This window comes from Penicillium antarcticum, assembly GCF_028974205.1.
Source record: "Penicillium antarcticum strain IBT 31339 chromosome Unknown utg000006l_segment0_segment0, whole genome shotgun sequence".
In the NCBI taxonomy this organism is placed as follows: Eukaryota; Fungi; Ascomycota; class Eurotiomycetes; order Eurotiales; family Aspergillaceae; genus Penicillium; species Penicillium antarcticum.
This window is the reverse complement of record NW_026695304.1, coordinates 509,333-526,998: the sequence shown is the minus strand read 5'-3', so window position 1 is coordinate 526,998 and position 17,666 is coordinate 509,333. Positions and strand designations below refer to the sequence as shown.

The 17,666-nt window shown below is 49.4% G+C and overlaps 5 protein-coding genes across 5 annotated transcripts; 1 reads left to right on the top strand and 4 right to left on the bottom strand.

The window, feature by feature from the left end:
• Positions 1–1,924: 1,924 nt before the first annotated feature.
• On the bottom strand, positions 1,925–2,698 carry N7508_006282 (uncharacterized protein; the record flags this gene model as incomplete). Its single annotated transcript, XM_058464348.1, has 1 exon — positions 1,925–2,698. One exon carries the CDS (start codon positions 2,696–2,698, stop codon positions 1,925–1,927), a length of 774 nt encoding a protein of 257 aa, XP_058318201.1.
• Positions 2,699–3,657: 959 nt separating this feature from the next.
• N7508_006281 (ABC transporter ATP-binding protein) lies at positions 3,658–7,807 on the bottom strand (the record flags this gene model as incomplete). The annotated part of the gene is made up of 2 exons (XM_058464347.1): positions 3,658–7,710; positions 7,760–7,807. The coding sequence occupies 2 exons, from the start codon at positions 7,805–7,807 to the stop codon at positions 3,658–3,660; spliced, it is 4,101 nt and encodes a 1,366-aa protein (XP_058318200.1).
• Positions 7,808–9,299: 1,492 nt separating this feature from the next.
• Positions 9,300–13,514, bottom strand: N7508_006280 (uncharacterized protein; the record flags this gene model as incomplete). Its single annotated transcript, XM_058464346.1, has 5 exons — positions 9,300–11,691; positions 11,744–12,563; positions 12,619–12,827; positions 12,888–13,006; positions 13,059–13,514. The coding sequence occupies 5 exons, from the start codon at positions 13,512–13,514 to the stop codon at positions 9,300–9,302; spliced, it is 3,996 nt and encodes a 1,331-aa protein (XP_058318199.1).
• Positions 13,515–14,784: 1,270 nt separating this feature from the next.
• Positions 14,785–15,786, top strand: N7508_006279 (basic secretory family protein; the record flags this gene model as incomplete). Its single annotated transcript, XM_058464345.1, has 1 exon — positions 14,785–15,786. One exon carries the CDS (start codon positions 14,785–14,787, stop codon positions 15,784–15,786), a length of 1,002 nt encoding a protein of 333 aa, XP_058318198.1.
• Positions 15,787–16,204: 418 nt separating this feature from the next.
• On the bottom strand, positions 16,205–17,416 carry N7508_006278 (mitochondrial 54S ribosomal protein mL44; the record flags this gene model as incomplete). Its single annotated transcript, XM_058464344.1, has 1 exon — positions 16,205–17,416. One exon carries the CDS (start codon positions 17,414–17,416, stop codon positions 16,205–16,207), a length of 1,212 nt encoding a protein of 403 aa, XP_058318197.1.
• Between the last annotated feature and the right edge of the window lie 250 nt (positions 17,417–17,666).

The following is a 17,666-nucleotide window of genomic DNA, read 5'->3' as shown; positions in this document are numbered from 1 at the left end:
AACTTCTTTAATAAACAATATAAGTTCATCCATGTTGCAATAAAGCATTTTATGATCAGTAAATTTCAGTTGCCATATTTCTAAAATTTGCCCGGTCTTCTATCCTTTACCCTTGCCTCTTCATCGCCTTTTGTAAGGGAGTTGCAGGTGTCGAACGCCATCAGCGTTGCTTAAGCACAGCTCAAAAGCCTCCTATCACTTCAGCATCCGCCAAGACCCCTAAAGCCCGAACAGGTATACTACGTCGCCTTTCCAAAGTCTCAATATCACCAGCGGAAACATCGCTGGCTAAGAGACAACAAGTCCGTTCGGAAAACAGACAGCCTCGATGGTCGAAACGACACAGGTCAGAACGCAGATCGCGCTACAGCGCAGCTATCCTTCGTAGACCTTTTTACTTGCTTTAAGTAGCCTGAATAGAGGAGACATATATTTTTGGTTATTCTGCTATAAAGGGTATCAATGGCCATCGGGATATGCTCTTCAAGGTTATCCATTCTTTAGGCATAAAGGTTGGGTCAGTATTGTATTTATTATGCATTAGTCAGAGGCCTCCCTATTTTGGTGTTGCGAGGGGCAGTTTGTGATGTTCTTTTCTGCAGTAAAGTAGATACAGGAAGCTGGAAAGCATTGTTGGCAAATTGCTAGTTCAGAGTTGCGGTCACTACCCTTATTCGGGTTCTATGCCTTGCTTCTATAATTTAGCTAAGTCTAAATAAGCTTCTTAGGTATATTAAGGCTTGCCCGTAGAATAAATCAGTAGAGATATAGTAGATAGAGTAGACTGCGCCAAAAACCCAAACCATAAACCATTGCGGTTCCCCAATGGGGCCCCAACAAAAACCATATTTGCATAAAATTGCATAAATTTTAAAAATAGCTCTACAAAGTAGTCTAGAAATCGATATAAACCAATGAAAAACTAAGCACGTAATTTAGCGCTTGAAGTTTGCCTTATTAAATAACCTATTGAAGGCCCCAAAAACCATTGCGGTTTGAACCTAAGAAACCACAAACCGCAGTGGTTTTTAGAACTAGCCCCAATGTCAGGACCCTCGACTACTTATGTGTCGGAACTTGCTGTCTTCCGTAACTTGCTCAGCCAATGAGGGCATTCAAATCTCTGTCTTTTATTACTTGCTATTTCTTGCTATTTATGCTATGCTCATCATTAGTAATCCGCTCATTCGGAGTTACTATAATTCCGGTTCTCAATCCATATCCATGAATGCAGCACTGACATTATGTTGGTACCTGAGGCACGAGTTGATGCCTCAGGAATCATGGCAGTATAGTACTGCTCACCGCCCGGAAGCAGGGCCAGCCTGTATTTAGTTCATCCCCGCTGACCCTGGGAAGGGTCAGCGTTCAGTCTCTTCTACAATAGAACCATATTGTACCGCACATCAGCTGAGGCTTCTACTTCGCTTACCAAACCAAACCAGAGACTCTGCGTGGTCTCACACCCAAAAACCGAACCAAGTGCGGTTTGGGTCGGTTCGATTTTGCAGTTTTGCGGTTTTTGGCGCACTCTAAGATAGAGTAGCGATCCTAGTTAGCGCGTGCGAATATAACTAAGCATAGACCTTGACATTTCCCATGGGACTAGCCAAAATCTGGTCCCATGTCCACGGGAAATTTTAGAAATCGAGTCCCATCTCCCATGGGACTACCTATTTAGGTTAGATTATTACCTAAAAAAAGCAAATGATCGTAGTCTTGGCAATGAGCTCTGGAATTTAGTCCCATGGAAGTGGATCCCACGTGACGCCCATGGGACTAAAATTTCCCGTGTCAAGGTCTAGGGCTTATAAGTAGAGGAAAACTTAGATAGTTTTGTAGACTGTAGTATAGGATATAGTCACTCCCTGGGGAAGGAGGAGGAGTATCGGACTAAAGCCACACGATACTACTACGGGCTAGCTCAACGCGTCAGATATACGGTACCAAAGCACAGAGCTAGTTGATCACCTCGGAATGTGATGCTCAAGGACCCCCATTTAGGCCGAGTTGCAAGAACAGTGGGGTACTTACGAAGCTCACACAGATCATCACATACATGCAATGAGCTGCTGTATGTAAACTCGGTTCCCTTCAACTGAAATGTCTTCCGCTCGTATCCATGAACAAGATTAGCTCGGTGTTCAACAATTGTCACATCGACTGGTGGGTAAGGAACAACGACCGACAACCTAGCCTTGCGTGTGCAAGAAGCAATCAGGGCCCTGACCTCGGCATGCTGCGGCTCCCACATTTTGAAAGTTTTCGTCCATTTGGGGTCGTCACCAATCTGGGCGAGGGCAGCACACATCTCCCAAACAAAGTGCGATGCGCACACGAATTGATGCGTATCTTCGACCCTGATTCCTGTTACGGGGCCGTTTCCACGTCGAAGTTCGAATAAGAACTTGGGTAAAGCGAGATCCCTACGGTTATAGTTAGTAATCGCTCGTCGAATAATATGGCAAAGGGTTTGGGAAATCTGAGTCATTTCTTGGATCCTCTCTGGAACCCTCTCGCGGGTTCTCTCACGAGTACCATCATGGGTTCTTCTAATGGTACTCGGCGGATCCATCGTGGGCGCCTTCGCTGGTGCTCTCCCTTCTAGAGCTGCCAAGGACTCTTCATGGTATGCAGGCTTATTGGGAAGAGAAGACCACGCGTGTAAAGCCTCTTCATGAGCTCTCTCAGAGTTCATTCTAGTTGGAATCTGGGTTCTGGGACCGGGGTTGAGCTCCATAGAGAGCTTGATGTTCTTCTTAACTTGGGGGCGAAAAGACATAGCTAATCACTTGCTCAGTTGGTTATTCAAGCAGATTTTGTCGGAAGATGATATAGAGTAGCGAGGCTTGCTGTATAGAGTCTGTGAAGTATTTGAGTTTATGTTTGATATATTCTGTGGAAGGCAAGATTTATATACCCATCATATCCGTTGTCAGGTATACTAAAGTTGGTCTCAAAGAGGTATTGCTAATTTCTTTGCTTTTGTTCGTTCAAAGACAACCCTAAGACAATGCTTATTGTCAATGAGTCATGTCCCTCTTTGTTCGAAGAACATCAAGATCAAATGAACAAAGCACACTCACTGCTTTCTTTACATTTATCTCATCCTCGGATTCAAGGGCACAACACGCACTACTTCCGACTCGATACTTCGGGGAACACAGCCCGAGCTAGCTTTTCTGATGACAATCTACGTTTCAGTGACTCTGCCCTAGTATTAATCTCATTTGATGCCTCTGAAACAAACCTATTGAGTTAAAGGGTCGAAATAAATTCGTCTGTATGTGCATTCGCCGCGAAATATGTGTGCTTAGCTACTTGTGGTGTACACTAACAGTGCATGGTGAACAAGAAGTAGGCTTTCGAATATCAGAAGATAAAGAAGTCAGGATAAAACGGTGTTGAGCAGCATTAATTTACAGTAAGTCCGAGGTGTTGAAGTATGCAAATCACATTTACTCTCCATACCAATATTCATTGTCTGTGGGTAATGAAAGCAGATTACAGATATATTCCGCTGGATATCTCCGGATGCTCTGAGGGTCATCAAATTTGCCTCATAAGGTAGACCGTTCAAATATTCGTCTATATTTTGCCTGTGAACCTAACACTATACTCAAAACTCCAATCCAAACCCATCAAAATCCCCAAATATCAAGTCTCCAAAGATTGATGAATAACATTCGTCCGATAAGACTCACTGGCCTGAACAAGTTCATCATGGGTCCCCTGCTCAACACAACGACCATCCTCAATAAGATAAATGCAGTCAGCCCGATGAATAGTATTCAACCGATGCGCAATAGCAACAACAGTAGTACGACCGGCAAGTGTAGCCAGTGCGTCTTGGATCTTCTTCTCGGACTCAACATCCAGCGCACTAGTCGATTCGTCGAGAAGTAACATTCGCGGTCGACGAACAAGCGCTCGGGCAATTGACAGTCTTTGTCTCTGTCCGCCGGAGAATTGTTTGCCATCGTGACTGCATTGCGTTTGATATCCCTCTGGCAAAGCCATGATTACTTCGTGAACATTGGCCATGTGGCATGCTTCTTCGATCTCGGCTTGTGTTGGTTGGTGGCCGGGTCGGGCTCCCAGGCCGATATTGAATGCGACTGTGCCTTCGAACATGACGTTTTCTTGTGGGACGAGTGCTATTTCGTCGCGGAATACCGTTCCTAGCTGTCGGGTGATGTTGACACCGTCAATTATCACTGCGCCCGATTCTGGTCGGTAAAACCGCTCTAGCATGGCGAATGTTGTAGACTTGCCGGAGCCGCTGGAGCCGACAAGAGCGCAAAATTGACCGGGCTGGATCCTGAGGCTTAGGCCGCGGAGAACTGGCTGACCAGGTCGGGAGGGATACTCGAAATGGACGTTTTGGAGCTCAGCACCAATACCACCCATCATTGGAGGTGCTTCGGTTGAGTTGAGCATACGTTGTTCTGAATATGCTGCTTCTGGGTCGGGTATCTTCTCTTCTAGGAGATTGACATCCACTTTCTGGCCCTTTGTCTCGAAATTCAACTCCTCGTCACCAGATCGAGTGGTGAGCAGCTCTGCGATGTTAGATGCAGCCAAACCAGCCTTGGAGATATCCGGCGCAAGGGCAAACATCTGCCCACAAGACTGGGTGCTGAATAGAAGGGCCGGCAATACAATGAAGAATTGAGTCTGAGAGTATAGTCCAGCGACGATCTGCCTGGTGCCCCACCAATATGCCAGGGCATAGACAAGGTTGCTAATACTAAAAGCTGTCGCGAGGAAGACATTTCCAAAGGCAATCGACTTCAACGTCTCACGGTATGGAGCCTTGAGTGCCCGTTCGTAGACTGCATAGGATTGTTTCTCCAACGAAAATGCCGACACAGCCCGAATGTTACGGACAGCTTCGACGGTGATGGCCGTCGCTTTCGCAAAAGCCTTCTGGTGTCTTTCAGCAAACTGGGCCTGGGTGCGCAACTTCATCATGCCTGCTATCAATAGCACAGGGATCGTAGGTAGAAGAACGATAGCGATCTTCCACGCAATAGCAAATGAAATCACCATACCAGCTACCAAATTGACAGCAGTAGCGAGCAACAGGCCGATGGTTGTTCCAGTGATACTGCCCAGTGCAGTTGCATCACCCGTGATGTACGTGATGAGAGTTCCCGGGGACCGATCATCCTCGCCATGCCACTTAATTGTCTGGTTCAACAGAGATCGCAGTGATAAAACTCGGATCCGGTATAAGATCTTGTCAGCTGCCCAGCCATATGCGCAACCACTGATCACATTCGCACCTAGCTCGATCAGAGCCATGATAAAGAATAGTAATCCGTATAAGTTCCCGCCTGATCGTATCCCGTTTGCTCCATCACATGGGCTCAACGCGCCAACTGTATGTCCGAAGATGACGGCTTCGGCGGAATAGCTGCCACCAATAATGACGGACATGGCGAAACCGATTAAAATAAAGTGCATGTTTGGGCGGAGGAGTGACCAGGTGAACTTTGTGGTGAACCATCCTGATCGTTTGCGCTTTTTCTTTGCTTTGAGCTCTTCCTTCTCACGTCGTTTCTGTTCTTTTTTCGTCTCCTTTTTGACAACACCCTCGTATGCAGGCAAGGTTTCGTCTGCGACATCCGCACCAAGCACATCCAAAATGGCCTCCTTGCTATCCACTGGAAATGCCTCGATAATGGCCGTCTCTCTGGTCTGGCGGATAGGATCTTGCTTGGGTTTACCGATGCTCAATTTTCCAAGATTCTGAAGGCGGACCATCTCGGCGTATGAACCGCCTTTTGCGACTAGGTCTGCATGAGGACCTTCTTCAACAACTCTGCCTTTCTGAATGACCACAATTTTGTGTGCATCCTTTGCGGTGGCGAGGCGATGCGCAATAGAGACAGTAGTCACACGCTCTGATACCTTTCTCAGTGCCTCTTGAATCAATTGTTCACTGGTGGAATCCAATGCGGCCGTTGCTTCATCAAGGATAAGCAATTTTGGTTCTCGCACTAGAGCTCTAGCTAGTGCAATGCGCTGCTTCTGGCCTCCGCTCAACATGCTGCCAGAAGAGCCTGTAGTTGTAGCGAGGCCATGTGGTAATGCGTCGATAAAACTCAAAGCATTTGAGCTTGCAGCAGCCTGTCGTACTAAATTCACGATTTCGGCTACTTTAGCATCATGCCCTTCAAGTGCTTTCTTTTCTGAAAGGCCCGTGCGAAGCTGGGCGACGAGGTCAGGGAGAGTTGAATCGAAGATGAAGGGAGCCAAGGATTGGTGATGTTCAGCTGCAGAAGTAACAATTCCGTAGGCGATGTTCTCCAGAATCGAGCGGTCCAGCAACGATGGCTCTTGCTGCACAAAGCCAATGTTGCCCCTCAAGTACTTCACATTTAGATCACGGAAGTTTTGGTTTCCAATGGAAATTTCTCCGGACAAGGGATCATAGAAACGCTCCAAAAGGGCCACAATAGTTGACTTTCCTCCACCAGATGGACCAACAATCGCAGTATGTTTCCGAGGCGAAATGATAAAGTCGACGCCTTCGAGAACAGGCACCTCCGGGCGAGACGGGTATGTGAAATGCACATCTCGGAATTTGATGTCTTCGGAATTGAAAGGTGCAGACTTATCCCCTGAATCGGATGTCCCATCAATGTTTGATTGCCGATGGATGACTTCTAGTAGTCTATCAGCGGCACCGGCGGCAGAAGCAAAGACATGAACAAATGGCGCAACTTGACTGAGAATGAAGGAAGCATCAATCAAGACGAAAATAACCGTGTATACCGCACCCACTGACACTCCCGTGCCACCAGCTTCCACTGAGTCCGCAATCAAACGGGCACCTTCCCAGAAGGCCAAAGCATTAGCGCTGTAAGCAACAAAGTAGAGAAAGCCCAATTGGCAAGCATGGGTTGCAGCCTTCTTGAGAGCATCCATCCGAGACTCAGAGAGGTAATCCGCAAACAATTTCTCCAATCGATCATGTGCGTTGAAAGCATGCACAAGCATCAGATGTGACAAACTCGAAGAAGCAATAGAAGTCGCAGAATTAGAACGCTGGCTAATACGCCCTCCATATTTCTTGATATAGTACCCTCCGACAAAAGTCATAAGAAAAAAGCAAGGAACCACCGAGATGAGCATGCCCGCAATCTGCGGGACCTTGATGAACGCAACGATATACGAGGTCACGAAGTATGACACGGTGGAAATCACCAAACCGACTTTCTCCGAGGTGCCCGATTGCACGACTTCGATATCACCCACGAGTCTGGAAACGACATCTCCGGCTGGTAAGCTCTCGATATAACCAGTTTCTTGTCTAATCACACTTTCGAAGTAACGACGACGATATCGACGGGCAATGCGTTCACTGATCAAGCTCCAGCAGCTGCAGTGAATGTAGATAAAGCAGAAATTGGCGATTGTGATATAGATCACATAGAGGACTTTTGTGCGCACTGAGTCTGTGACCCCAGTATTTGATGTATCGTACGGGCCGCAGGTAGCCGTGTTTAGATCGTTTATTAGTTCACCGAAGACGATTCCGAGTAGTGGGAAGGGGATTCCTGCGGCAACGGCGAAAAAGACGGCCGTTATGATGAGCAGGACATCGATCTTTGTGTAGTCGAGCGAGAAGAGAAGTCGGGTGTATGAGAAGACCTTGCCGAGGCCCTGCTTGGTGGGAATGAACTTTTTCAAGTATGTCGCCTGAGCATGGTTAGTCTTATACTTGCGTATATTTTGGCTAAAGACACACCACTTGGGATCTCTTCCTGTCCGATACATCGTCTGTCTCTGTAGACATATCTTTAGATCACACTAGCCAGCTAGTGCACGCAAAAGATCAATGGTCCCTTCACAACCTAACACAGCCCAGACCAAGAGAAGCTCTCCAACGAAGGGAATAATTAGATATTCCAGAACCAACAGAAAGCCAAGCCCACTGGTCGATTCAACACAGCAATTCCATAAAGGGGAATCTGCAACAGAAAACAGAGCGCACAGCGACTCCCGAAGACAACGAAGGGGGATAGAGCAAAGAAACCCCCCCAAAAAAAGAACGCACGAAAACCAGGAACCCATCCCACCAAAATCCCAAAGGCCCAAGCGAAACAAACCAGGAACCAAACGCCCAACGCTGAACTCCCACATCCGATGCAAACTCCATCGCGCAAAGTGGAGCAGAACGATATTCAAAATGCCACCATTCACAACGCCAAACAGCGGGAACAGAATGCTCAGGCCTCGAAGATCGATTCCCAGAATGGCAGCCGTTCAACTCGTGTTTCCCCTCCGCCCTGTCATCGCACCAAGGGCAACTGTACTGTAACGTTCTCCATCGGCTCCATAAGGAAGTTATTTTCCAATGAGGTTGTGACGACGGGGTTTGGAGATGGCAGGACCCTGTTCCAATTCTCCACCTGGCGTTCCGTCCCCATCTGATAAGTTTGTGCGTGCAGAAGTGGAAGTTTATTAGGTGGTTTGTTCGGTCATGGCTATTAGAGAGGCTGTGACTTGCCACGGTGGTTTTATTAGTGTATACTAGAATGCGGGCTGAATGCTTGTTCTTGGCATGTACTCTGTGGCCTTAATATCTACACTGTATCTGTCTTCAAGACGTACGATCTCGTAGATGAAGATTCACGTATGTGGTGCCCTCTTTTATCAATCAGATTAGATTCAAGCGAAATTACAAAGTGAAAACCGAGTCAAAGCAAAACCTTGAACAGCAACGTGCGAGCCTTGGAATATGCCGTGTTTCCACTAAAAACAGGGTCCAGGTCTGACCGCGGGACTCGCTTTGACGATCTTTGCCTGTGGTGGAGATGGGGTGTTTAGGCTGGGGGCTATGGAGTAGCGCAACGGTTACTCCTTTTCTGCGAATCGGTGCGAGAGTAGTATCCTTCATAAGAATGGGGCCGAGGTACATGTACGTTTCGTCAGTTTGGATTCTTATTGGGGTTATTTCGGTGTTTGCCCTTTGTCTATGCAGCTTGAGGATATGTGGAATGGAATGCCCTGCTCAGTTCTCCCAGGTTGTCAGACAACTGGTGGGTCAACGTCATTTTATGTACCTCGGGACAAACATTTAATAGTAAAGGCGCAGCTACGCTATTATTCATACAGAAATTGGAATTTAAGCCTTTTATTATGAACAGGTTATGTACAGCACACGAAAAAAAAAAAACATACAAACAGAATTGTAGACTGAACAGAAACCAGAAACCCCGCGGCCAGCGCCACCCGCACGCCACCTTTTTTCCCCCTATCTAGTCCTAACCAAAGAAATCTGGGCTCTACTGGGATCTGCGAGCCATGAAATAAGTAAGAAGGTTGAGAGAGCCCTCGCGGGGAGGCTGAGTAACCTTCTGCACACGCTCTGAGCCAAAAGTCAGGTTCAGGAATGTGCAGAGCTCAGTGGCGCTCTTCCGCACACCAGGTCGGGGGTGTCCCAGTTGTTGCATGACGACAGCGCCAATACTGGCTAGGAGGTCATCAGCGATTTCAACTCGTGGACGGGAGAGAGATTGCTGGATTGTGCTGAGACCCATGATGATAGAGCGGTGGGCCTCGTCTGTTTCCTCCTCCTCGCCGAGATCCAGTGCTTGCAAAACACCAGCGATAGCAGTCTGAGGGAGGGTCAGGAAGACTAATTTGTCTGTCACTTCCTCGAGGCAAGTGACAAAGTGGGAGGAGGATTCGTAGTGTTGGCGGGCCCGAATGAAGGCCGACATCGCGAGGGTGTCGTAGGGCTGGAACTGCTCACGGGTGCGCAGAAGCATGGACCGGATGGTGGCTAGAACCTGCGTCTTGACGTCGTGGTCCTTGCGACTGGTAGGGATTGATTCGAGTTCACCTAGCAAGGCCTCCAGCATCGCATTGTATTCCTGGGTACGAGGCACGATCTCTTCTCCGTGGTACTGGAAGAGTGCTTGCAGCTTGCGGTATCCCGAGGGCTCCATGGTCCTTGAGACAATACGGGCAAGGGCCTTGTGAATCATCTCCCTCGCATTCGCTGGGTCTTTGGAACGCGGGCTAGGGCTGCGGTGGCGGTCATTGAACTTCCGAATGCGTCGTGTAGAGTCGTCGGGAGTTGAGCTAGAGAGAATTGACTGAGACGGCGCCTCGACGGATCGCTCTCGCACATCGGCGCAACGGGGTGTCGATTCATTGGCTGGCAGTTCCTCTAGAGCAGTTGGCTTGGCTGCAGATCGTGGTACGGGCACGTCTACAACCTTGCTCATGTGGGGAGTTGCGTTCTCGTTGTTGTCGTGGGACTCGTTGCTATGGGTCTCTGGAGAACCTACAGGGGTGTCTTGAAGATCCATCGAATCAACTCCAGTGACGATATTAGAAGCTGCGGGCTGAACACGGCCCCTTGATGGTGATGGAGTTGGTTGAAGCGGCGCACGGCGAGTAGGAGATGGAGTTCGGGCATCGAAGTTCATAACCGAGTCATGGCTGGATGCCAACTCGGGGGTTGGCTTCTTAGCTGATGCCATTACTGAAGCAGGAATATCCTCTGCCACATTCTCGGGCTCCATGTCGTCCTGTTCAGGCTGTTCTCGGCGGATAGGAGAACGCACGGGAGAGCGAATGGAAGAGCGCATAGGGATAGAAGATCTTGAAGGCGTAAGGCGGCCTATTGAGGAAGCATTCTGAGCGCGAGTAGGAGTCGTAGGAGTCGTAGGTGTAGCGGGATCCTCATAGATGACCATTGGGTCTGGATGAGGTTTGGAAAGAGACTCCGGAACAGGAATCAAGTGTGGATCAATGGGTGCAGCGACATCTGGCTCGGCAATGTGTGGTGATGGTGGCATAAAAGCAGGCTCAGCATATTCCTCGAGCCCCATTGGCTCCGGTTCATCAACGGGAACTGAGCTTACGTGAGGCCCATGCGGTGCCGAGTGCAGCATAGGCTGTGAGTCAGAGAACTGAGGGCTGTCGCACACTGCAGATGCTGGCGAACGGTGAGGTGGAGAATGTTGGTCTTCGGATGCAATTAGATGGCTGTCATAGCGAGGAGTTCGAGGGGTCCGAGGAGTTCTTGCAGAAGATTGATTGGTCAAACTTTCATTTGAATCACTGCGTGCACGACTGGCTGCCCCAAGGTCGTTGTGAGACTTGGACTTTGACAAATCAAGCTTCTTAGGCCTACCCTTCGCCGCACCATTCGGGTTTGGCTCATGGGGGCGAATGCGAGGAGCTGTGAGGGGCTTCGCGTTAGGTGTGGATGGCTTAGACCTCACAGAACGAGGAGAGCTAGTCGGCGGTTTACTAGCAGAGCTGGGATGGCTGGATTGAGTTCGTGACTCGGGGCGACGAGCGTATGGATCTGCGGTTGCGGGACGACTCAACTCTGCCCGTCGGGGCTTCATGCCAGGTCGCATAGGTGCCGATGACAAAGAAGAGAGGGGAGCTCCAGTGGGCACAGTACGAGTAGACTTAGCAGTAGCAGGCGGCTTTGCCTCCGGGAAGGTTTGCTGGGCTGACAAAGCTGGTTGAGCGGATTCGGGGCGAGAAGGCATTTGAGCCTTCTTACGGGCAGCAATAGCTTCTTGCAGGGCCTTACGACTCTTGGCGGGGCTCTTCGCAGGCAATGCAGAAGCAGGCTTCAGGCCACTGTTCGGGTTCGACGAGTCTTTCTCAAGTAGGTTCCGTGACTTGGCGTCGAGGGTATTCATTATCCTTTCGGTAAGTTAGCACATCATTTCTATGGAGGGAACACGGGGTAACCTACGCTTCCGCACGTTCAGGCCACACGGAGAAGAAGGTCCAGAAAGTACTACGACTTGCCTCACGAACACCAGGGTTGGCATCTGCAAGACCCTTCTTAATAGCCTTTTCCACGAGATCGAGGCCACCACCATGTTCAACTGTGCTCTTTTGATGGGCCTGTCGAGTGATCAAAGTTGTGAGCCATCCTGTTGCAAATAGACGCAACTGGACATTCTTATCGTGAGCGGCAAATGAAACATGTTGCAGAAGACGAATGCTAAAGGAGACATTTCCAATAACCGCGTCAACAGCTGCATTTCCGTTCTGGGCTGCAATCTTTTTCAATGCTGAGCAGAGCTTCATCAGATTCTGCATGATTATTTCAACCATGGAATCGATTCTCGGACCACATGTGCGAGCCATGTCCTGGATTAGAAGACTTCCATTGGTAGACATTGTGGTTCGAAGAGAGTTGACAACCTTGAAAATACCATCAAGGAGTGTCTTTGTGGCACTGATATAGGTCTGCGTGAAGTCGTGCGGCGCATTACCTCGTGTAAGTCTGCGGAAAAGGATGACATTCTTTTCACGCTTCGACCAGTTATCTTCAGACTCCCTTCCCTCGAAACAGGGAAGCATGTCACGCACAAGATCATCGACGTCTCTAGCTGAGGCTACGTCAAAGGGTTCCAGACCATCATCATCAGGTAATGGCTTCTGGGGTGGTGGATCACCTGCCGGTGTATGAGATCGGTGGTAGGTTGGTGGTTCTGCAGATGCCAAAGGGGCAGTCGGTCGTTCGCGGTGAGCCCTTGAAGCCGGGCGCTTGACGGGCTCCATTTCTGTAGAGAAGTCAGTAGTTGGCCAACACCGTGGTTACAGATTCCGGTTACTGACCATCTTCGGTGTGGTCCACAGCATGCGAACGAGACGACATGACTGAGATCGGGCGTTCAGCACGAGAAATAGGTCGTGTAGATGATGCAGCCTCGGGTTCGGTTGAGCCTAGACCGATGGCCGAGAGAATAGCATTTGCGATGGACTTTCTCACTCCGCGAGCTGTGATTTGCTTCTGCAGATCAGATTTCGCTCTCGCGGGTCCCGAGCTGGATTGCTGTTAGTCATTCGTTGAAAATAATGCAATAACAGGGAATGCAATGACCCACCAGAAGAGCTCAATTACGACCTGCTTGGCCGTATCTCGAACGCCACTGTCTGCATCTTCTAAACAGGCAACCAGAGCAGGAACATGCTGGCGATACAATAAACCATGGTTCTTGGTCATCTGCACACGTGCGGTTAATATCCGTCAAGCATTGCTGGGTGCATCAACCTACATTTGACAGCCAGAGCATACTCATTTCCTTGGCCCGAGGGTTTTTCCCGATCAACGCAACCTCAAGAACATAATATTCGACCTCACTGCCTGCCACAGGCCACAGATCGGTGAATATTGACGCGGCCTGAGTTCTGATTCGTTCTTTGTGGTCATTTAGACGTTCTAACAAGAGGGTGTACAAGTTGCGGGCTTGGTTGACGATCCATTGCTGTTGGTCTTGGATTGTGAGGCGTTTCAGGAGGTGGCCGAGGGTCGACAAGCCAGCGCCGCAGACGGAGTAGTGTTGGGAGCTAATGGCAATGCGCAATGTGTCGAAAATTGTCGGAATAGCGCCCTCTGGGACATTTTTTTGTTTGATATCGGACTTGACACTAGTCAAGTAGGCGACCTTTGAATCAACAGACAAGTTGGGATTCTTGAAGGCCGCCAAAAGCTCTGAAGCTTTCGCCTCCATTTCGCGAGTAGGATCTCGATTGAGCCTATGTCGGACAGGTCATGCAAATAGGGCGCAATTTGTATGCAGTGGTCGGGTAAATCGGGGAGCCACTGTGGATGGCTGGGGACTTGTTGTTGGCTTTGACACTACCCAAAGCGAAAGTTAGCAGACGTCTCCAATACCAGAGCAGATTGCACAGAGGCTCAGTATAACAGCGACGCGAGAGAAAGGCAGATCACATGAACGCGCTCGGATGAGCTTATAGGCGAAGGACGGGACGGGGAATCGCGCAAAAGGGCGGGAGGTGAAGCGGGTTATGAGGAAGAGACTGAGGGACGTAGTTGCGGATGCTCAAGGAGGAGTAACGCGCACGAGGGAAGATTACATACAGAGGCGCAAATATGGAGAGCGCAGAGCAATGAGTGTGTTGCAAGTGGGATGTTGCGATGTTGCGAAAGAGGAAAACAAGGGGCGATAAGCGCGTCCCGATAAGCGCGAGGGACAAGTTGCAAGAAGGGGCAAAGGGTGAATATGGAGTACTCCTTGGACTGAAGTGGAAATTGTGATCTGTACTTTGTGATCCTTCTACTTCCAATGTTGTTGGTACAATTGGGGTTGGGCTGAACACCAACTGAGCCCAATCCTGTTTCTAGCGTTTTGTTTACCACTTTTCTCACTAATGGTCGCAATGGCAACGCCATGCACGATTTTATCACAAAACTATGTAATAGTAAATATAAGCCAGTGAGTAAATTATTCGAGTAGTGTAGTAAAAAGCGATCAATTGACATTAGTTCGATCCTAATTGAAAGCCTGTTTGTCAATTACTCTCTGATTTGTATAATATCGGTGAAAGAAATATATACACCTTACAGCAGTACAAAACCACACCAATCCACTTCAAAGACCAACTTGCGGTCTGAGCCACACCCACTCGCTTTACTCCAGGCTAGAGACTTGATTTAAATTTCAAAAGCCTGCATTATCACCCCACGAGATCGCCATAGTGGATCATAGATCACCTTAAGGTGCTTATTTTAGACCCAACAATCCCCCACTTAGAAGACCAAAAATGGCATAGATCTAAAGAGCACATTCACACAGCATGATTTGACTAAAAGAAGGTATCTCTTTTCCTCAAATATCAAGTTGGCGTCGTCAGCTTCCGCATATAGTCAACCCCGCCTTCCTCCGCATTCAACCCTGGACATACTTCACTCGCAAAGAACCGCCACTCTAGACATCTTCAAGATTGCCAATTACACCATAGACTACAGCCAACATCAACATGACAAGCTCAGCGCCTTCACCTTTCGCCACCGCAATCCCCAACATGAACTACCAGCGCGAACCGCCAAAAACAGAAGAAAAGCAAACCCAAATAAGTCTCACAAAGCCCAAGTCCAAGACCCTGCAACCACAACCCAAGCTCCGCCTACACGTCGAAGACCTCCGGCACCCAGCCTCAAGCATCTTCCTCGCCTTCATCCCAGACATCGGCTCAACACTAGACACGGCCTTGAGCAACATAATCAAGCACCTATACACGTCACCAAAACCAGAGTCAGAAGCAAATACATTCAATCCCTCAAGACCAGCACCACATACACCGCATTTCACGCCTAGCATTCCATCAACCCGCTCTGTGACAGTCTTCCTCCGCGACTATAGTGGCGTGGCTTATACAACGGGCACGGAGCTAGATGATGCACACAAAGAGATCCATGTCTCGCTTCCCTATGTGCAGTATTGTACCTCCAAGGATAATCCGCTTCATGAGTTAGTTGGCGTTCTAACGCATGAGTTGGTCCATTGTTATCAGCATACTGCTCCGCCGCCAGCTGATGACAAAGAAGGCGATGGCGAGGGCGATGATGAGGGTGATATTCCACGTCCACCAGGTGGCTTGATAGAGGGCATTGCCGATTTCGTGAGGCTGAAGTCTGGGCTTGAGCCGCCTCATTGGAAAAAGCCTCAGTCTAAGGAGGGGAGGTCTGAGAAGTGGGATTCGGGCTATCAGCATACGGCTTTCTTTTTGGCTTGGCTTGAGGATGTTAGGGTTGGGAAGGGGGCTGTTGGGATGCTTAATGATCGGTTGCTTAGGGTTGGGTATGTTGGTGAGGACGAAGAAGGGAATGAAGCTGTGGGTGGTCGTGTTGGATTTTGGAGGGGCTTGTTTGGGACTGGAGTTGCGGACCTGTGGGAAGAGTATGGGTGTTATTTGGATGATCCGGCTTGTGCTGAGAGGGCTGGTGGGAATTGGGAGGATGAGATTGTGAATCCGGAGTAAAGAAAGGTATAGTTAAATTAGTTGGTGAACTACAATAGAACAAAGAAACCATTACATGATTTTGGTGTGCATTAGATGGATATCTGAGGCACTTCTATATTTGAATGACAGGGTCAACACCAAGTTCATGACTTGTCGTTTGACCGAGCTGGACTGGAGAGTATAGCAGACAAAAAGACATGATATAACAGTAAGGGAAATTGGAAAAAAGAAGACACCAGATGAATCGAAGGGATTGATCGTCCCATAATGTACAGGGTCCAGTCATGCAAAAGACGGGATAGATGACTCTTTTTACCGCCGGCCAGCTTCCCATGCGAAAGAATAGCACACCGGAAAAAAGAAAAGCAAGAAAAAAAGACATGAAATAATATGTTACCGTGCCCTTTGGACCAAGGCATCCCATTGCACCAACACCTTAAACAACAACCTCACCCAAGTCAACGTGGACGGGCTTCCAGGGAGCGGCGGAGGCTTCCTCCATGGCACTGGGGACACGGACGGAAAGCGGACTGTAAAGGTACCAACCCTTGAGCGCAGCAACAGCAGCACGCTCACGGCCCTCCATCAGACTGGCGCCAGCGCCCTCACCAAGCTTGTCGTTGCCAGAGAAGATACCAACCACGAAGACGGGGTGCCTGCTCTTACGACCAGTTTCGCTGATAATCTTGGCAACTGGGCGCTCGAAGCCCTCGCGTGCGCACAGCCGGGTCAGGTCACGGGCAGGCTTGCGGAAGTTGAACAGTTCGGAAATGTTAAGGTGTCGTGAAAGGAAGTGCTGCTCGAAGAACTGTTTGGCGGCGGCACGGCCGGCGTGCAAGTAGATAGCACCCATGACTGCCCGAACAAATTCAGCGCTGGCCTGCTCGCTAGTGACGCCAGTCGCGGTGGTGTTTGGTGCTCCCTTGATCGGGTCACCGAATTCATCATCATAGAAGACCTTGGAAGTCACGGTTTTCCGCCAGTTCAACTGTTGTTCGTACGGTCGTACTGTGTCGGAAGCTGGGGTATCGGGAACCTCAGAGCCAGGCTCCAGTCTTTGGAACTGCAAGAGACCGGGGTCGACCTCTCCGCCGGGCACGGAGGCCAATTCAACACCCCATTCCCTAGCCATAGCAGCAAGAGTCTTGGGACCAGCGTATGCGTACATGGCGGCGAAGATCACGCTCAGCGGCAGGCGAGGGTATGTGCAGATGAGGTGCTCGGTGGTGTAGTAGGAAAGGAGGTCGTGACCGAGGGTGGCCAGTGATGTGTTGTTGAAGTCGGTGTTCGAGTCGGCGGATGCATCAACTAGTGTCCGTGCAAGTGTCTCAACGGGTAATCTGGAGGGAAGGTAGAGTCGGGCGTGAAGGGCAGCAAGTTTTGCGGATTGTTGTGCTGCTTCCACTGTGGGAGAGGGATATTGAAGTTGTGAGTGGCGAGCATGAGACATGCGGATAATTTCTGACAGCTTCTCATCCAAGGGTGTTGAGTCCTCGATAATTGAATCTTCAGGGACACGACCGGTCTGGATTGGAGATGCGGTTGATTGATACCGCTGGCCGTACATGTGTTGATGCAGACGGTTAACAGTCCGAGTCCGCGGCCCAAGTACTGAGCTGCTCCATCTTTGGAGCTGCAGCCTCTTCATCTGGGCGACTGTAGGGAATTGAGAACAAAAAAGGAAAATAATACAAGGGGAGGGAGAATCGCAACGCAATCAATTGGCCGTGAAGAGGAAAGAGAAATTGTCGCGGCAGTCACGGGATGGCCTGGTCGTGTGAGAGCGCGCTAAGCCAATTTAATCCCTAGTGGCTTGGCGGCAGACCTCCAATTGAGACGGCCCTTTCGGCTTCCACCTCAAGACCTATCTAGCCCTACGCTCGCTTTCCCCGTTCAAC